This window comes from Gopherus flavomarginatus, chromosome 22, assembly GCF_025201925.1.
Source record: "Gopherus flavomarginatus isolate rGopFla2 chromosome 22, rGopFla2.mat.asm, whole genome shotgun sequence".
Taxonomy (NCBI): Eukaryota; Metazoa; Chordata; order Testudines; family Testudinidae; genus Gopherus; species Gopherus flavomarginatus.
Window position 1 is genome coordinate 10,348,349 of NC_066638.1, and position 20,849 is coordinate 10,369,197.

A 20,849-nucleotide genomic window follows, 5' to 3' on the forward strand; every position below is an offset into this window, starting at 1 on the left:
CTGTTGGAACCTGTGAAAAACCTGTGGCGCACACCAGCATCCGTTATGGCTACATCCACACTTTGTCACTTCCAGGGGATTTTGAATGTCTTTGTTCCCATCCAGTACCAGATTTGCTTGTAGTAGCTGCAGTCCAAGAGATATTGAAGCAATAGGGACCTCCCAAATCCATACCCAGGGAGAAAGGTCCAGTCTGAGTCTATTCAGATGCAAAATTTTCATCTACCAGCCGCCACATACTCCAGATGCTTCTGTCTAATACTGTTATTTCAGTTGAAACCGGCTGTCTCAGTTTGTGGACATGCTACTTCCAGGAACACAGAGAAGAGCTAAAGAGCATGTCTGAAGGACAACTGATAGCCCACATATCCTTATAGGCGGCACTGGATGTGTCCTGTGCAGCAGCACGTTCTGCGAGTACATTGGTGGGTGTGAGACGATCATCCTGGCTCCAGCCTGATGCGGTCCAAAGAGCAACTGAAGAGCCTCCCTTTAAGGGCAATAAGTGCTTTAGTTCAAAGCAGATTCTATTCCTTAAAGGACTCCAGGGTGACGCTACCCTCCCTGGGCCTCTGTGTTCCACCCACAAGAAGGAAGCAGTGAAACCACAGATTTCTTTCAGGCAGCATTCTTCTGGCCCCTCCTATTACCAGCCTTCAAAGGACATCAGAGCTGCTGATAAAGAAACAGAGGTTCCAGTGATGATCCTCTGCCTTTTCCTGTGCTGCTGCAGTCTGTTGTCCACCTGTTGGTGGGTCAAGAGCTGGCAGAACCTCCAAAGGATCTCTGCACTTCTACCCATCCCTACCTTTGGCAGCTGCCTTTTTTGGGGAAGCCTGGACTCCGATCAGCTTGGATTACTGGATCCTAGAAATTAACAAGGAGTATTCTGTCCAGTCACTTTCTGGCCCTACCCCCTTTCCCCATCCTTTTGCAGGGCTCTTTCTCATGTGATACTATTAAAACAAGAAGTGGACATCCCTCTGTCTCTTAGAGCAATGCAAGAGTTCAGAATTCAGGAGCAGAGTTTTTTTATTCCAACTGTTTTGCCATCCCTAAGAGGAAAGGAGGTTGGTGTCTTATTTTTAGACTCTCTTAATTCCTCGCCTTCTTATCCAGGGCCATACTGTATTTTTTCCATGCTGCAGCAGTAAGGTTCCTTGAGGGCCGCCTTTTTGTTTGTCCCCAGATTGGGGATCTCATTTATTAGCATAGTTGATGAATCCCACTTTGAGCCCTTAGCAACTTGTTCTCTTCACCACTTGTCTAGGAAGACTGCCTTTTTTAGTGGCCGTTACATCAACTCAACAGGCAGAGGAGATTCAGGCCCTCATGGCAAGGACCACTGTATACAGTGTTTCATAAGTACAGGATCACACTCAAACCTCAACCCAAGTTCTTTCAAAATTTCATGTGAACCAATTGATTTATTTCCAAGTGTTCTTCCCCAAACCTCACTCGTTGTCAAGGGAAGCTAAGTTTTGCACGCTTGACGTTATAGTAAAGGACTGTCTTCCTGCGTTGACAGGACAACATCATTCAGGAATGCCCCTGGAGTGTTTGGTTTTTTGGCCCTGGCAGAGAGGGTTAGACAATATCCTCCAAGAGTTTATCTGAGAGAGTCTCCAAGTGTATAAAGACACATTAAGAGTTAGCCAGGTGAGGTCCACCTAGCCACGTTAGCGCTCACAGAGCCTCTGCTGCCTGTTTGAAGACTGTCCCAATTTTTGAAATTTTTAAGTCAGCTACAGGGAGCTTGGTCCATGGATTTACAAGGCACTGCTCTTTGGCAGAAGCTTCCAGATGGGATAGCTGCTTTGGTCCTGCAATCATTGTTTAGGTAGGACTGCTACTACCCACCTCCAAACAGACAGCTAACTGTTTTAGTCACTGAACACTTGACAAGATTGCAATGCATAGTCATGGCGTCTCTTGCAGGTGGCTTGTGTTCTCCCGGCATCTGTGATTAGCCTTATGCCAGAAAGCCCTACAATTCCATGGGCAAAAGGTTTGATGGGATGATGGAAATGGGCTGATGCAAGTCCTCTTACTTGCCTTGTGAAAAAAATGCTTGGCTACCTTTGTTACCTGTCTCAGTCTGACTCCACCCAGGTTTGTCTAGCTTATCCAGACTTAATCAAAGGTAAACCAGTGTCTTCGCAGCTCTTTGTCGGACTCCCATAAGGATTGATTCTAGAAAAAAACCAAAAAACCATTAAAAAGCCCTTGTGTTGTGGGACTTTACTGTGGTGTCAAAGCTGATGAACACTCCTTATGAACCATGGGAGCTTAAATTTCCTTCATGAAAGGTCATTTACTGGTGGCAGTGACTTTTACCACTGAGTGCTCTAGAGATTATCCCTGTTAAACCTGGTATAAGGGGGATCAAAGTGGTGCTGCAGACTCATCCCAGATTGCTCCTAAGTGGTGTTTTGAGTTCCATCTTAATGAACTTATTGCCCTATCACCATTTCCCTCACATCGGCATGCCCATCCCAGAGAGGCACATTTCCATATATGCCACCTCAAATGGTCCAGCGTAGGATGTCTCAGACTCTACCTGGAGCAGACTAGCGCCCCTAAAAAAAAAAAAAAAAACCACCCAATTCTGTTTCTTTTGACATCAGTTTTCTAGGCAATGTTGTGACCAGTGGGGCCACATCTACATGGATACCTGATTGCTCTTATGACCCGGCTAGCCTGTAACTAGAAGACTTTATAAAAGCTCCTTTGATCCAGGACAAGGTTGTCACCACAGTCTGCCTCAAATATTTAATTGTTGACCACTGTAGAGTAGCTGCACTGTCCTGCACGTTATTGCCTGGATTCAGCCTCCAGAATAGAGCTCCCATTGGGGAGATTCTACCCCAGACTCTGTTTCCAAGATAGGAGAGGCCAAACTCCCTTCCTTCCACTTATCTTCAATACAGTCTTTAATTCAGGATACCCTTTATTTTCAGTTGACTAATTATTTTACATCAGGAAGTTTTAATTGTGGTCTCCTTCTGCAAACTTGAAGGTTATTTGGTGTAGTATTTTTTAAGAGGCATCTTCCTTTTATATTTGTGAGTAAAAAGCAGCAAATGCTGGCAGGGGAAGAGAGAAGTTTCCACCAATTTTGGCATTAGTGGCATTGTTGCAACTTATGTCAAATTCTGCAGATTGAATCATTAGGGAGGGAAAATTAGGAAGGGAAGAGAATCTCTAGTAGGATTCCTCACCCGTCCACTTCCTGTCAGAATTTGGAGGTTTAATTTAAAACCTTACACCTAGTCTTTCTTTTCTTTGGGGCATATTTTTGATCCTTGGTACATTTGTAGTAATGTATCCTGGGAGCTTCCACTGGAGTAATTAGAAAATGGATTGACTGAAAAGTTTGGAGGGCAGTGTTTATTGTTGGCAGGGTGTGATGGCTTTCAGGGAGTCTGGCTTTCCTTTATCCTGGTAGTACTGCCCTTGGGGAGCAGAAAACCTTAAGAGCTAAGGGAGTTCCCCATTTCTTGTGCTAAGGAACAAAGGCTCTCCCCTCCCAGTAAAAAGAATATCCTACAAGGTCTCTTCAGAGAAGCAAAATTACGGGTAAGTCAGTCTCTTGTTTAGAAGAAAGATTGTATCCCCTTGTCTGTCCCTCTTCTGCTCACCACAAAAACTATTCTGGTGTCTGGAGGAAACTTACCTAGCTTCTGGAGCCTTCCTATGGGTGGACTAACTTCATCTTTTGAAGCGTGGTCATTGTGATTCTCAGTGGTGGTGTGCATAAAAGCTCTGTGTCAACTGTCAGTCTACACCAACCTCGTACTGAGACGTGTGCATTTCACCTTTGGACTGATGTATGGCTGCTCCTAATACAACTGCAAAATTTTATCCCTTCCAGTTTTTTTCTACTTTATAAGATGATGAACCTGGCCTGAACTTGATCTGTTTAAATTTCTTGGCTCACTTGCTCCTCCATTTTGAGATCTTCTTTCTCCTTATTCTAGAAGTCCAGTTCCTCTACTACCACCAATGAGAAGATTACCAAATTGTATGAGCTGGGTGGTGAGCCAGAGAGGAAGATTTGGGTAGATCGCTACCTAGCCTTCACTGAAGAGAAGGCAATGGGCATGACCAACCTCCCAGCAGTGGGCAGAAAACCCCTAGATCTTTACCGGCTCTATATCTCTGTAAAGGAGATTGGAGGACTGACTCAGGTGGGTGACCAAAAGCTGTGAAAGCCATCATGACTGACTCAAGTGAGATAGCTATACGTTTGTATGCATAATCGCATCTGTCTCAATCTCAAGTGTTGTATAGGCAACAGGATTCAAGCTTAACTTGATTTGCTAATTGAGTTCTTCTGATTTAAATTGAGTCTGGAACTTGTAAAATAGCTTTAATATCTTATTTATAAAATCCAGTGTACTTGAATTAAGTGGATCTAATCGCAGTGCTCAAGGTAGTTGCTCCTGTTCCTAGTATTCTGACAGCACTGAGCTCCAGCTCGTGCTTTTCCTTACCCAACCCAAGAACAGCAGCAATGATGCATCACTTATTAGTGTTGGTGCATGTGGGCTGCCTGCTGGCCTCATGTTTACTTCAGTTTGCTGCTTGGTATTATCCATCTCTGAGACTCCTTTTCCCTCTCACTCCATGTGGGTGAAGGAGAGGCTTACTGTTTTGGGTTTGATCCACAGTTTCAGCCCAGCTATGTAGCTGTTATGATTGCTACATATTTAGCTAGTATCTAGCTGGGAAATGTGGCTCTGTCTCACCCTGGGGCGGGGGGTCTCCTGGAAAGGGGAAATGGCTTGAATTTTATGTTCTGGACCCTTTTTTGATTGTCTAGGTCAACAAAAACAAGAAATGGCGTGAGCTAGCTACTAATCTTAACGTGGGCACCTCTAGCAGCGCAGCTAGTTCTTTGAAGAAGCAGTACATCCAATGTCTCTATGCCTTTGAGTGCAAGATTGAACGAGGCGAAGACCCGCCCCCAGATATCTTTGCAGCTGCTGATTCAAAGAAGTCCCAGCCCAAGATACAGCCCCCATCTCCAGGTGAGTATAAAGACTACAGACAAGATCCCATCTATTCTGCAGCAAGTTGGATTTAAATTTCTCTCCAAAGGTCACCCACATTCCTACTGTAAAATGGAAATTCTCATGACAATATCAGAGGCATTCAAATTAAGGCTGTTAATGAGCTCCACATGTAAGTGAATAGAACAGCGAGTAGTGTATTCCTTGTAGTGTATGTATCTTCTTCGAGTGCTCATCCCTGTAGGGTGCAAATGTTGTCCGTGTGCCCAGGACCAGAATTCCTTCAGTAAGAGTGTCCATTGGTCTGCATCTGCCTCGTGCTGAGGATGAGGGACGTAGGGGTGTGGCAGGCTGATGGCCTCTCCAGTTACTTTTCTGCTGACTGGGAGGGAACCCTCATGTGTCTGTAGTCTTCTAGTGTCATCTGCCCTTTCTCTGTAAATATTGCAAATAATTTTATTAGTTCTTTGAGAAACGCTGAACTAGTAAAAACGGGGGGTCCGCAAGGGTACTCCAGAGGGTTCATGGGCCCCGCTGATCAACTTCTCCCCCTTCCTCCCAGGGAGGCTGTGTGTGCTGCCCCCTCCAGAGTGCCGACACTGCAGCTCCCATTGGCCAGGAACCACAGCCAATGGGAGCTGCAGGGGCAGCACCTGTGGGCACGAGGGCAGCGCACAGTGCCTCTCTGGCTTCCCATGGGGCTGCAGGGACTTAGTGGCTGCTTCCTCAGAGCTGTGGTAAGCGCTTCCGGGACCCTGAACCCCCTCCCACACCCCAACCCCCTGTCCCAACCCAGAGTCCCCTCCCACACCCAAACTCCCTCCCGGAGCCTGCAACACCCCAATCCCCTGCCCCAGCCCTGAGCCCACTTCTGCATCCCAAACCTCTCATCCCCAGACCCTGCACCCCCAGTCGGAGACCTCACCCTCTGTGCCCCTCCTCCCCCCGACCCCAGCCCCCTGTCACAGCCCGGTGAAAATGGGTGAGGGTGTGGGAGAGCAAGCGACAGAGGGAGGGGGGATGGAGCAAGCAGAGGGCAGGGTCCTCGGTGAAGGGCTGGGGCAAGGGGTCCCTGAAAATTTTTAAATCAAAATGGGGGTCCTCTTTGGCTGTTAATTATTTCTCCAACTATCGTGGCACTTACGCCCAAGGCCTGTCTCCTGAATAGGTATGGCGTGCGTGTCACCCATAGTAAACACCTAGGGACTAGCACTCAAAGAAGAAAAGACTGTTACTTAGTTTACAGTAATTAGAGTTCCTAAAGATGTGTGGTCTCTGTGGGTATTCATGACCTCTCCTCCTCCTGCCTCATCCTCACATGACTTGTGGCAGGTGGGAACTGGAGAGGTGGTCGGTCTGTGCTGCCCTTTTATACCGTGGGTTTGCAGCCCAAGAAGGTGCAAGGTGCTGGCACGGACCAATGGTCACTGCTGAAGAATTTCTTGTCCTTGTCACCCCGAGCACATGCATGCCTGCAGTGAGTATCTGTAAGGACCATGTAACTTACCTTGTAGGAACTGGAGTTTGAGATAACTTTGATATTGACTTTTACGCTATCTCCAAATGTTCCATATTCTGCAGGCTTTTATACTGACGATGCATAACTGCATTATAGGGGATGGGGGGAGTGACCTGGCGGAGGCTCTTTGAGATGACTGGCATATTCAAGCAGCACCACATGCTGCTGCGATGTGGGAACCTTTTGGGAAAGTAGCACTGTGTGACCACAAAGGCACCCCTCCGCAGCACTGAATACTTGAAGCTTGCGTTGTGGGGCTGTGTTGTCAGATACCGCATCAGTCAGTTACTTTTCCTATGGCTAGCTGCAGGTATAGGGTCTCTGTTCTCAAAGCCTTTTTTTGTTTTTAAACACAAACAAATTGGTACTTGTTGGGATGGTTTTGGTTATAGACCATTTAGGGGAGCTTTAGAATAGATAATTAGTCTCTGTTGTGTAGTTTTGTTTCCTGGAGAGTCTCCAGTTTGTTCCTTGTTTTCTGGGCATCCTGTCTGATCCAGACTGTACAGAACAGGAGAAAAGTCTGTCTTTAAGCAGTGCATTTTGTGCCCCTTTGTCTTCCCAGAATATGATACTTTCTATCCTGTTTGTATTGGAGAAGGCCATTCCATGGGTGGCTGTTTTGAACATGCCAAGTCTTTAAGCCTCTGTTACAAAAGACCAGGTGTACTCAGCTGGTTCCAGGCCCTCCTAATGATTGAGCCTTACAAGCAGATCCTCAGATGCATTTTCTGGTTAGGGCCCCATTTCCATGCAAACGTAAAGTAGACCTTTGTCTGCTTTGAAGCACCTTAATGTGGGAAAGAAAGCCTTTGGTTCTGGCATGGGCATCTTTGTCCAGCTCCAGAACAGTGAAAGGGAGTCCTGCTTTGAGAGTACTCCAGTTTTGTAAATCTTGTCAGTCCTGGCAAAAGGAAGCATCTGGGGTTGTGTGTATTCCCCTTCAGGCGCCACTACGGACCTTTCTCTCAAACGCCTCTCAGGCTCCCTGCCATATTTCTCTGCAGATGCTGCTGCTTTCTCCCATCCTCACTGTGCTTTAACTTGTGGCTGATGCAGCTGCCTCCCTCAGTTTATTGGTAGCCAGTTGAGAAGCCCACTTTGTTGACCTTTCCCAAAAGGGCCAAGGGCAGTCACCATGACTTTCTTAGACTCAACAATTTAAAGAGGCAATTGACTCTCTCCACCTTTGGCTCCTATCCACAGTGTAACATGCCTACCGGGTAGGGATGAAGTCACATTTGGTGTCAATACTTCTGCTTTGCCTGAATGCTACCATGTCTGCCCCCATTACCCCTGATGACTACAGATAATTTCAAGAGTTGCTGGTTTGAATACTTATCGTTAGTTGAAGACTGTCCAAGTCCAGGAATAAAATGCTGCCTATTTTGATCTATACTGTACCTGAGACCGAGGAAGAACGTACTGTTGATTATGGCTTGATGACACCTGCTACAGGTAGCTGGCTGACCCCAGGATCTGCACCCTTCATCACCACAAAGGGAGGTCGCTTGTAGCCGGTTCTACAGCAGGGATTTCAGCATCTTCCCCACACCTGACTGACTCTTTTGGTCATCTCTACGTCCAGTGGGAAGCCTGAAGAGCTCCAAGTTTGGTGGTTCCTCCCCTTCTGACAAAACCAGAAAGATTTACTTTTTGGGTAGAAAAACATATGTCCTCAGGTAGAGGCAGCAGTGCAGCATCCTCATTTTTGTAGTTGTTCCAGAGCAGGGATGAAGAGAGAATCCAGTGACCAATATTCTTCCGATTTGAATTGGAGCAGGGATCCGTTATGTGCGTTTCCACCAATCCCTTTACTGCCACTGGTGGTGAGAGAGAATTGATTCAGGGCCTGATTTAGCTTGACCAGTCCAGTTGTATGGAACAGGCAGTAGTGCTATATAGATCTCGTCCATACCAGCTACCTATGCCACCAGGCCTTGTAGCAAGGAAAACAATCTTGTCCTGCATCCCAAATCAGTCTCTTCACCTTGCTGCTTGGGTCACAGGACATGGTTTTCTTCTTGTCTAGCAAATTCTGCAAGGCTGCAAAGCGTCTTTGCAGACCAGGAAGTGTTCCATATTGAAATTCCACTTCCAGAAGTGGATAAAGGTTTTCCCTCTCCCACCAGTGGCTGGCAGTTCATCACCATGCTCTGCGTTCATATAATCTTTTATTGACTTCTTACTGTATCTGAAGCATCAGCCTTGCTGTGTCCTTGAACAAAATGCTCGTTTGCCATCTCAGAATACCACTCTCCCATAGGCAACTGTGAAGCATTTAGCCACAATCACAAGATTCCTCAGAGGACTGGATAATGTCTTTCCACCATTCAGGAAACCTGTCCAAGTGTGGGATTAACTTCACTGTATTCCACAGGATGAAACTATTTTGTCATTAGGCAAAAATTTTGCCTAAAGCAGCGTCTGAGTTAAACTTAAACCAGACTGCTGATCTCTTCCAGCTTTCTTCACAAAACCTCATTCTTTCCAGCAGGGAAATGAGGCTACATAACCAAGGTGTTAGGAGGGTTCTGAGTTTATTTGGTTAGGACTAAGGCATCTAGGATGGTGTTTTTCAAACAGTGGGTTGCGACCCGCTACTGGGTAAGGCGCCGAGTCATCTTGCTCTGGTCAGCACTGCCGACTGGGACGTTAAAAGTCCCGTTGACAGTGCTCTCCTACCTTTTCCGACACCGGCCAGCAGCGAGTCCTGCTTCTACGTGGGGAGGCCATGGGGCTCCACACGCTACCCCTGCCCTGAGCACCAATGGACCAATGGGAACTGAGGGGAGGGGGCGGTGCCTGCAGGCAAGAGTCACGTGGAGCCGCTTGCATGCCTCCGCCTAGGAGCCAGACCTGCTGGTGGCCGCTTCTGGGGCGCAGTGCGGTCCGTGGTGCCAGGACAGGCGGGAAGCCTGGCTCTGCATCCTGGCTGCGCTGCTGACCGGGTGCCGCTGGAGCTGCTGGAGGTAAGTATGTGCCCCAACCCTGCGCCTCAATCCCTGCCCCAGCCCAGAGCCCCCCCAACCCAAACCCCTTCCTGCACCCCAAACCCAGAACCCCACCCCAGGGCCTGCACCCCTAGCCCAGAGCCCTGACCCCTTCCCACCCCCCAACTGCTTTCACTCCAAACCCCTCATCCCCGGCCCCAGCCCTGAACCCCTCATTCCCAGCCCCACCCCGCAGCCTAACCCCATCACCCCAACCGTCTGCCCCAGCCCTGAGCCCCTCCCACACCCCAAACCGCTCACCCCCAGCTCCATTGGGTTGCGAGCATCAACAATTTTCTTCAGCTGGGTCACCAGAAAATTTTTTTTTGAAAACCACTTATCTAGGAAGTTACTTGTGGCATTTGGAGATTAATGTGGAAAGGGTGGCATTTCCACTTGGTGCCTGTCAATGGATTAGATGGTGCATAGCTTTCTCTTTTTCTTTAGCTAGCGTGATAGTACCATGATTCTCAAGACTTGGCCTTCTAGGGATAAGGTGGCATTGATGGCTTGCTTTAGTGATGGAAATCTGCAGGTCTGCTGCCCCAGATTCTTTGTACATTTATGCAGCACTGCTCTATAGACTTGGCCTGTAGATCTGATGCTTACTTTCGGAGAACTGTTCTGCAATCATGTTCAATTAAACCACCTCAGCGCACCTTCCGTGCTGGTCTCCTGCATGCTCGACTCCCAGAAGTGGGAAGCTCTGCAGAAGCAACCTTGAAGCAGAGTCAGTAACTGCGTGGTCCTTTCAGAGTTGTCTCCAGTTATTCACACTATTCATCCACCCACATAGTTGCCTTTAACAACCTTGGCTCCAAAGCTCAGGTGAGTGCTCATGCTGTCCCACCAGGTTCCTGAAGCCCAGAAGGGGGGAGCATCCCACAAATGCGAGTGCACATAAGCAACTCTCTCAAAGAACGTTTCTTTTTGGCAGCTGAGGAGAGGGCAGTGGGGCATATGGTACCCAGGAGGCCTGAGTTAGGTTTGGCAGCTGACAGCAGTGTGACAGTTAGAACCCAGAAGGTAGGTGGTGGCTTCTAGCACTGTGGGGATGCTTCTGTTCCTTTCTTGCAAACGAGGAAGAGGTGACTCTCTTTTGGTGGGGGAGTGGAAAGTTTTGAGTTCTGGTTTCCAAAGCTGTGCCCCGCATGTCCACCACTGAATGCATTTAAGCTGCCATCGCTGGCATACCAAGTTAACACCTCATGAAGATGAATGGAGGTGGTTCATATCACTCAGAGCTGTTGCTTCAGGTTGTTTGCAGACTACGTGTTTGATTGCTGGCCCTTCTAGCTGTGAAGATCGCTTTCCACTTATTTTCATCTTACTGGAGGCTTAGATTCTAATACACAATTCTGCCATTAAGCTGTGGAATACGTAGGGATCCATAGAGAAGTGACTTCTTTGGCGTGTGTGGTTGGGTAGGACTACTGGAGAGTCTAATGAAACATACGCCCTGCTCAGGCAATCCTCTCTGTAAAACTTGTAGTGTGCAGTTTATGGGCCCCCTTCTTCCCCACCCCACCCCCTCCCAAAAAAAAAGAGGAAAAAAAAAAAGACTGCCTGACTTGTCTGCCCAGGAGGCTGGGTATTGCCTTCTGGGCTTCCTCCTCTTCCCCCAAGCCGCCTTGGGTTCCTGAGTGTGGATGGCTGGGTGTCCCCTGGGAAGTGCCTTCAGCGGGCTGTTAGGTTGAATTCCCAGGGGATGGAATTGGCTTGTCTCCAATTGTTTGTAAATTAGTGAGTGGGAGGGACAGCAGGGGGTGGGAACAAACAGCCTCTTCCTGTTGATGTCTGTGTGTTCTAATGCAGTGGAGCCCAGCACTGAATTCCCAGGGGGGCGGGAGTGGAGCTGAAATGCTAATGAATAGTGAAGAAGGGTGTGGGGGAGGGGTTATGAATGAAGCTTCCTGCTGAGCTTGACTGCCATTCCAGATTGGGAGGGAGGAAGGGCGGGGGTGGGGGGGAGAGGGATAGGGTGCCAGGAAGGTGGGGCATAAACAAACATGACCTGTATGTGACCTTAGAGGATTTTAATGAATAGCTGAAATGACTCATCAAGCAGCAAGGCTGAAGCTGAGGGATATCGGGTGCTGGGAATGGTAACTAATGGAAACATTAATTAAGAGTTCATCTCTTGCCAGCTGCAAGTAGTTCCACTGGAATAGTGGAACTCCCTAAGCTCACTGTGTGCTTGGTTACACGTGGTGGCCTAGGATTATCAAGTGAGGGTTTTCCGTAGCCGCTTTGTCTCAATTGATCCTCCACTTCTTGGCTAAACAAGAGCTTTGTCATTCGTTGAAAGTGCTGTTCTTTCTCTGGTCCCTGTTCCTGAGTCTGTCCCAAGGTGGCTTAGGAGTGCTTCTAGAGTTATCCTGAATGAATCCCCACCAGAAAGGGCATGTCAGATAAGGGAGCCTTGCCGTACAAAATCACAGAGTGACTTCTGCTGAAGGCGGTGGAGTTTCCATCTCGTAAAGCCTGTGAGCCTAATGAGACATCAAACTCGCTATCTTTGCCTGGAGTATGGTGGGAACATGAAGGTGCAGGGCTGTTAACTGCGATAGTGGGGTTGGGGTTGTCATGCTTGCTGAAGAAACATTTTAATTCTGTGCAGCCTGGTACGCTGCTAAGCATCTTCCTCTGACACCAGAAAATCTGGGGAGCTTGTCCATTATGGTGAGGAGGTGATTTAAAGGAGTGAGTGTAGGATGATCGAAAGGATAAGAGACACTTTTTCTGACGGAGAATTATATGGGCCTTAAGCGTTCTCACAGCTCAGCGTGTTGTGTGTGGATTTGTTGGGACGTCTGGACAGCCGATGGTATGTCCTTGTACTTGCTTTCCTTTCTCTTTCAAACAGGTTCTGTTTTAGAGGGGGGCTTATTGGGGGATTAGAGAGAGGTCTCACCTGTCTGTGTTTTGAGAATGGCCATACCACTCCTTCATGGGGTCTCTCTTGATTTTTTTGAGTTGCTGAGATTCTGGAGTGTTTCTGGGTAGCCTCTTCTGCCTGGTACAGATCTACTCATGCTGGCTTTCTCTACTTGCAGCGGGTTCAGGCTCCATGCAGGGTCCTCAGACACCTCAATCCACCAGCAGCTCTATGGCAGAGGGAGGAGATTTGAAACCACCAACGCCAGCGTCTACACCACACAGTCAGATGCCCCCTTTGCCAGGCATCAGGTATTGCACTGCCACATTCTGTCTGCTGCGAGCAGAGAACCTGTGTTGCTGGCGGGATTGCTAATGTTCACTAGCAGTTGTGAGTTGGGGCTGAGATGAGCGTTTTGGTCAGTTGCACAAGTCACGCTCATTTTGTAATAACTGGTAGTGAAGCTGTGGAATTGGCAACTGTGTCCCATCATCTGTGTAATTATTTCTTCTCTCCTAGAGGTTTCCCTTTTTGAAGGGAAACAAGGATTTTTTCCCTCTTTTGGTGGGTCTGTCAGGAAGGGGGATAAGATCACCCATCTTGTAGGGGAAGTGGGGGTATCTGGGGGTGGGGGGGACGAAGAGTGGCACAGGACTTTACTCTAAACAGTGTGTTCTTGTATTATATCAGGAGTAACTCAGTAGGTCTTCAGGATGCCTTTGCAGATGGCAGTGACCCCACGTTCCAGAAGCGGAACTCCATGACTCCAAATCCCGGGTACCAGCCCAGCATGAATACCTCTGACATGATGGGTCGCATGTCCTACGAGCCAAATAAGGATCCTTACAGCAGTATGAGGAAAGGTGATTGAGTTCTTAATGCTCTTTTATACAGAAGCACTTAACCCACTGAACTGTCTAACCCCTGAAAGGTGCCTTAGGGATATATGCAGTCCCTGGGCCAGAGCCATGTGGCCTCATCTTCATCCATCTCCTGCAAAAGGGGAGAATGTGTTTTCTGATTCCAAGGTGAACTTGCTGTGCTGATCCTTTCTTTTCCTCTCCCAGCTCCAGGAAGTGACCCCTTCATGTCCTCAGGGCAGGGCCCCAACGCTGGTATGGGTGACCCATATAATCGTGCTGCAGGTCCAGGGATGGGTAACATGGCCCTGGGACAACGGCAACATTATCCCTATGGAGGTCCTTACGACAGAGTGAGGTGAGCGCTTTCTGGACTCTTAAGTTTTAATAGTGTATCCCTTATTCACAACGGTGACTGCCCTGGTAGCCTCTTTCCTCTAGAGGAACAAAGGAACAGCCTTGACAAGTGTCTGTTTGTGTAGGACGGAGCCAGGAATGGGACCAGAGGGCAGCTTAGGAACCGGAACTCCCCAGGCCAACATTATGCCTTCCACCCCTGACTCAGGGATGTACTCTCCCAGCCGCTATCCACAGCAGCAACAGCAGCAGCAACGGTAGGTGCAGGCTGGTGCCAAACAAGCAGCGTTTGCCAGTTAATAGAACTGGTTGCCTCCCACAACAAACAGGGAGTTCAGAAACCCTTGTCGCTAAGTGTGCACCTGGGCAGAGGGTGATGCACCTGTTCAATCTCTCTCTGCAGACATGATTCCTATGGCAATCAGTTCTCCACTCAAGGCACATCCTCTGGCAGTCCCTTTCCCAGTCAGCAAACCACCATCTATCAACAACAGCAGCAGGTGAGCTCCCAAACCTCTCAGCTTCGCTCAAGAGAAGCGTGGGGTGACTTACCTGTGGAAAGTTGTCAAAAGCAAATTGTTTTCTGGGGTAGCTGTCTGCTGTACTGATTTGTTTAATAATATTTGAGAGTTATATAACATGTACATGCCTAAACATCATGCAGAACCTTTCCATGTTACTGCCAGTTTCCAAGTAGTTAAACAGGTTTTAATGTGACTTCGCTGTAATACACAGTGTGGTTTTGTGCAGTGTTCACAACATTGTCCTGTTAGCCGTGTTCTGTAAAGTAGGGGATCTTCGGTACACAGCTAGTACAGTTACTTGTTCCAATTCTGGGAGCCCAGAAAGTTTCACTTGGGGGTCTGTTCTCCCTGTAACCTACTTGTCTGATCCCCAGAGTGTGTCTAACAGCTGATTTGTCTAGTATTTCATGTATGGCCTCACGATCATCCCTTAATAGGTCTAGGTAACTGCCTCTGACTCGGATCCTTCCACACAACCCAGAATTTTCTTGTATGTTTTTCATTTCCGGAGCCCGTTGTTGAAGATTTTGGGGTTATATCCATCCTATGAGTGTGTTTATAGATATACAATGCACTTTGTTCAGAGAAGAGTTTAGCGTAACATCCATAAAAACTGAGAGGAAATTTAACTTGCTATTCATGGCAATGCCTCCACCAATCCCTTATTTTTCTTGCAGTTTTGGGATAGATCCTGTCTGGCTTGTGAACATATAGTAGAGGGCACTTGCAGAGCTGTGCTAAGAATAATTCCAACTGCTTTGCAGTTTGGCTTTGCAACCAAAGCCACAAGGTGCTGGGCCAAGGGTTTCAGTTACTTTGGTTCTCAAGTGTCTTCCTGGAGCTTTAGAGCTGCACACTGAAGCCTAGATAGACAGCACAGTAGTTAAGGCACAGGACTGGGAGTTGAGATGTGGATTTTAATCGTGGTTCGGTCATGGCCCAACTGACCTTCCCTATGTAAAAAAGGGGTCATGCTCACTTCTGTAAGATGCTTTAAGATCTAATTGTTCCTTTCATCATAGAAGTACAAACTACAGCTTTTGATTCACACCCTATCTGAGATTTCAGTGGAAACTTCTATTCTGCTGTCCAGTGTATGGAAGAACTGGAACAGGGTCTGCTGAAGCTGCTGAGACTGGCCAGATAAGAATCCACACACACTTTGTGCTGTGTGTGGTGACTATGTACTAAAGGTTGAGGCTGAGCTCTTTTCATAGGCAAGTCTTTTCCACTGACGGTTAGCCTGCCCTGAAAGCATCCTTATGGAAGCAGCTAGGGGAACTCAAAATGCCTGAAGGAATCAGTCTTGGCTTGTAAAATTTGGAGGTTGCTGTCTCTTCAGGCCTCACGTGGGAAGGCTGGTCTTATTGACCATTTAGGAAAAACTCAGCCCAGTGCAGGTTAGATAATAGCATTCGTATGATTTGGGGATGCAGTCCCACTTGGTCTGTGTAGCTCTGCCACAGAATTCACGTTGCCTTTAGCATTTTATAAATATTCTCCATTACCAACTGCTTTGTACATCTTCCTTGTAGAATTACAAGCGACCGATGGATGGCAATTATGGCCCGCCTGCCAAGCGACACGAAGGGGAGATGTACAACGTATCGTACAGCACTGGGCAGGGGCAGGCGCAGCAGCAGTTGCCTACAGCACAGACCCAACAACCAAGCCAGCAGCAAACGGCACAGCCTTATACATGTCCTGCTGTGGAGAACCAGTATGGGAGTACATATCCTACCACTGACCGACGACCTGCAGGAGGGCCGCAGAACCAGTTCCCATTCCAATTTGGCCGAGACAGGGTCTCGGCTCCCCCAGGCTCGACTGCCCAGCAGAATATGCCACCCCAGATGATGGGTGGTCCCATACAATCTACTCCAGAGGGCCTGCAGCAGGGCACCTTGTGGCAAGGGCGCAATGAAATAGGGTACAGCTATCCAAATCGGCAGAGTTCAGGCTCTGCAGCCCAGGGGCCTGCTTATCATGGAGTGAATCGAACAGATGAAATTCTACATTCAGATCAGAGGGTAAATCATGAGGGGCCATGGCCCACCCACGGGAACCGTCAGCCTCCTTATGGTCCTTCTGCCCCGGTACCCCCAATGACAAGGCCCCCACAGCCTAACTATCAGACCCCTCCTAGCATGCAGAATCACATTCCTCAGGTATCCAGCCCAGCACCTCTGCCCAGACCTCTGGAGAACCGCACCTCACCCAGCAAATCTCCGTTCCTGCACTCGGGGATGAAAATGCAGAAAGCAGGACCTCCCGTCCCTGCCTCACATATAGCCTCAGCAGCCGTACAGCCTCCTATGATACGACGGGACATCACCTTCCCACCCGGATCAGTGGAAGCTACGCAACCTGTGTTGAAGCAAAGGAGACGGCTGACAACAAAAGATATCGGTAAGACTAAGGTCCCACTCTGCTGCAGCTGTTGGGGATGATGTCTGTCAGAGGACCATCACTGCTTCTGGGGACAGGTTGTTGGGAAGGGGAGCCACCAAAGGAAATGGGTCTCAGGTGGCTTTGTCTGAATCACCCTCACCCCCACCCATTTGGTTTGTCTGCACTGTGGTCTGTAGAGCCCTGTGGAATGGGCTGTGCTGTCCATGGAATCAGAAAGCAATACTGAGTGTCAGTCCTTTTTTTGTTTCTCTGCACCAGGAACTTTAGGTATCTTATGTTTATGTTACAGGAACTCCTGAAGCATGGAGAGTGATGATGTCTCTGAAGTCTGGGCTGCTGGCTGAAAGTACGTGGGCCTTAGATACCATAAACATCCTGCTCTATGATGACAACAGCATAATGACCTTCAACCTCAGCCAGGTGGGTGCAGATGCTGTGAGATACAGGTCTTTTGAAGCACTAACCTATGTTCGGAATGCTGTGAACAAGATAGCAGAATACAGGTTTTCTTCATCTAGGGCCAAACTTCCCGCCATCCCATTTGCAGAAATGTAACATAACTGTTGTGTAGGCCAACCCTGAATACATACATGCAGCGAGTCTGGGTAATTGCAAGCCCCACTACTTTGTCAGTATGCACAGTTATCCACTTGCATTGTGTGCAAATGCAAGGTTTTGCCTGGAAGGTGGATGTGTTCTCTGCGGTACAAGAAGGGAATAACAGGGATGAGGTGTTCAAACGTACCTTCACAGTAAGGGCACCACAAAACGCTGAAGGCTGACTGTCTTCTCTGATCTACAGTGCCATTTTGTTTTCGCTAGCTGTCTGTCAGGCCTATTTTTCCTGAAGTTTGGGTGCTCGTTCAAGGAAGCTAACCTTCTTCCTGAACTGATTCTGGCTGGGTGTCTTGTGCATATGGCATTATACTTCCTTCCTCCTCACCCCAGCCATAGCAAAAAGTATGAACTACAATATTGTAAATACTGTTTCAATTGCTGCTGTGTTTTGCCACCCTGTGCTTGAAGGAAGGAGGTGGTGACCAGGAAGGGGGCATAGGGGCGTGTCATTTGTTTGGTCAGTGATGGATAGTGTAAAGATACTGACTTTTTTTTTTCTCCCCCTCCATCACCCCCTTTCCCAGAAGATGGGAAGTCTGTTTGGAGTAGTAAATACTGTAATGTGTAGCCAGCATAATAAACTAATTGCAAATGCTGCTTCAGCCCTTAACTATCTTCTGACCAACCTCCCCAATCACTTATATTGGTCTAGCTAGCGCTGATTATTTTTTCTTCCCCCCTCTGCTTGTTCTTTCTATTGCAGCTGCCAGGGTTGCTGGAGCTGCTGGTGGAATATTTCCGGCGTTGCCTGATTGAAATCTTTGGGATCCTAAAGGAATATGAGGTGGGAGATCCGGGACAAAAAACACTATTAGATCCTGAAAGATTCTGCAAGTCTTCAAGTCCCCCTCCTGAAGAGGAGGATGAAGAGGAGGAGCCACAAAGCCCTAACTATGAGGAAGAGGAGGAGGAAGAGGAGGCTGCATTTGCAAGTAAAGACAAAGCACCCCTAGAGAGCAATGAGGAAAAACTAGTCAGTAAATTTGATAAACTTCCAGTCAAGATAGTGCAGAAGAATGACCCATTTGTGCTAGATTACTCAGACAAGCTGGGGCGAGTACAGGAGTTTGAAAGTGGATTGCTGCACTGGCGGATTGGTGGTGGAGACACCACTGAACACATTCAAACCCACTTTGAGAGCAAAATGGAGCTACCGTTAACTCACAAACGAGCTTCCTGCAACTCTGCCTTGAGAAAACGTTCCGTAGCTGAGAGCAATCCAGGAACTAGAGAGGGGGAGAATCTGCCATCTGATGGTCCCCCGGAGAAAAGGATAACCGCTACTATGGATGACATGCTTTCAGCACGGCCAGGCTCGCTGGCAGAGGAGGTCAAAAACTCGGAAGCAACAAAGGAAAGCAGCAAATTTCCATTTGGCTGTAGTCCAGCTCAGAGCCACAGAAATATCAAAATTCTGGAGGACGAACCTCACAGTAAAGATGAGACACCCCTGTGCACCCTCCTAGACTGGCAGGACTCTCTAGCTAAACGCTGTGTCTGTGTATCTAACATCATCAGGAGTTTATCGTTTGTGCCGGGCAATGACTTTGAAATGTCTAAGCACCCCGGTCTGCTGCTGATTCTAGGGAAACTCATTCTCCTGCACCACAAGCATCCGGAACGCAAACAGGCACCACTGACCTACGAGAAGGAAGAGGAGCAGGACCAAGGGGTGAGCTGCAACAAGGTGGAGTGGTGGTGGGACTGCTTGGAGATGCTGCGTGAAAACACGCTGGTTACACTGGCCAACATTTCTGGTCAGTTGGACCTCTCCCCGTACCCGGAAAGCATCTGTTTGCCTGTCTTGGATGGACTCCTTCACTGGGCAGTATGTCCATCAGCAGAGGCCCAGGATCCTTTTCCAACCCTGGGGCCTAATGCTGTCCTCTCCCCTCAGAGACTGGTTTTGGAAACTCTCAGCAAACTCAGCATCCAGGACAACAACGTGGATTTGATTCTTGCAACTCCCCCCTTTAGTCGCTTGGAAAAGGTCTACAGCACCATGGTGCGTTTCCTTAGTGACAGAAAGAACCCAGTGTGTCGAGAGATGGCTGTGGTACTACTGGCCAACTTGGCACAGGGCGACAGCCTGGCAGCTAGAGCAATTGCAGTGCAGAAGGGCAGCATTGGCAACTTGTTGGGCTTCTTGGAGGACAGCCTGGCAACCACTCAGTTCCAGCAGAGTCAGGCCAGCTTGATGCACATGCAAAACCCTCCCTTTGAGTCAACAAGTGTGGACATGATGCGTCGGGCAGCTCGGGCGCTGCTTGCCCTGGCCAAAGTGGACGAGAACCACTCTGAGTTCACGTTATACGAGTCGCGGCTGTTGGACATCTCCGTGTCGCCTTTGATGAACTCGTTGGTTTCACAAGTTATTTGTGATGTACTGTTTTTAATTGGCCAGTCATGACAGCCGTGGGATGCCTATACCCCCGTGTGCGTGTGCGTGAGTGGAGAACTTAGAAACTGACTGTTGCCCTTTATTTATGCAAAACCACCTCAGAATCCACTGTCTGCCCTGCGCTGCCCTGCTTCTCCCTGGGGAAATATGTCCCCTTTCCCTTTTCCCCTTACCCCACCCTCAACTCTGTCCTGAACCCCCAGTTCCAGGAGACAAAAGTTCTGCCTACGTAGAAGACTTTTTTTATTTTAACCAAAGTTACTGTCGTTTACAGTGAGTTTGGGGAAAACGACTTGCCGTGTTATCGCATCGACAGGCGCCACTTTCATAACTGTTTTTAATGGTAAAATCGGAAGGACAAAAGTGACTGCTGAACTCTGTGTGGTTTATCGTTGTACATTCACAATCTTGCAGGAACCAAGAAGTTACCAGTTGTGAACAGACCTTGTCCAATGGAGGCCTGTGCAGTAGAGTGTAGAACTTCATGTACTGTACACCTTAAACTGTAAACATACTGTAATAATGTCTCACATTGAAAAAAACGCTGGATCAGCAGCAAGCTGTAGTTTTTAAAAATGTTTTTAGTTAATGTTGAGGAGAAAAAAAAAGGCTTTTCCCCCAAAGTATCATGTGTGAACCTACAACACCCTGACCTCTTTCTCTCTTCCTCCTTGATTGTATGAATAACCCTGAGATCACCTCTTAGAACTGGTTTTAACCTTTAGCTGCAGCCTGAACGCTGCCACGTGTGTATATATATATGACGTTGTACATTGCACATACCCTCAGATTCCTTGCAGTTTTGTCCCCCTCCTCCCCGCCCCTTTATAGTATGACGAGTTAACGAGTTGATGACCTGCAAAAGCGAGACACAATTATTTAATCTCTTGCCAGACATCTCTCTCTGGAGGATGCTGTACAGGTCTTTGTGTATAAAGTCATTGCTGTCTCAGCAGCCAATCAACTTATAGTTTATTTTTCCTGTTTTTGTTTTCTTTCTAATCGAGGTGTGAAAAAGTTCTAGGTTCAGTTGAAGTTCCTGATGAAGAAACACAATTGAGATTTTTCAGTGATGAATTCTGCATATTTGTATTTCAGACGATGTAGCTAAAAACTTGATGTAAATTCCTCCCTTTTTTCCTTTTTTGGCTTAATGAATATCATTTATTCAGTATGAAATCTTTATACTATATGTTCCACGTGTTAAGAATAAATGTACATTAAATCTTGGTAAGATGTTTGTAAGGGTTTTTATTTTTTATTAGAAAGATG

The 20,849-nt window shown here is 47.8% G+C and overlaps 1 protein-coding gene across 1 annotated transcript in view; it reads left to right on the forward strand.

Moving 5' to 3' along the window:
* Nucleotides 1-20,811, forward strand: part of ARID1A (AT-rich interaction domain 1A) — a 78,362-nt gene extending 57,551 nt beyond the window's left edge. The window contains exons 11-20 of the mRNA XM_050931990.1: nucleotides 3,981-4,190; nucleotides 4,826-5,033; nucleotides 12,584-12,716; nucleotides 13,096-13,268; nucleotides 13,473-13,623; nucleotides 13,748-13,879; nucleotides 14,026-14,122; nucleotides 15,682-16,555; nucleotides 16,848-16,978; nucleotides 17,880-20,811. Of these exons, the coding sequence (XP_050787947.1) occupies nucleotides 3,981-4,190; nucleotides 4,826-5,033; nucleotides 12,584-12,716; nucleotides 13,096-13,268; nucleotides 13,473-13,623; nucleotides 13,748-13,879; nucleotides 14,026-14,122; nucleotides 15,682-16,555; nucleotides 16,848-16,978; nucleotides 17,880-19,586 (3,816 nt within the window). The 3' untranslated portion in view covers nucleotides 19,587-20,811. The remainder of the gene's footprint in view (nucleotides 1-3,980; nucleotides 4,191-4,825; nucleotides 5,034-12,583; nucleotides 12,717-13,095; nucleotides 13,269-13,472; nucleotides 13,624-13,747; nucleotides 13,880-14,025; nucleotides 14,123-15,681; nucleotides 16,556-16,847; nucleotides 16,979-17,879) is intronic.
* Nucleotides 20,812-20,849: the final 38 nt, after the last annotated feature.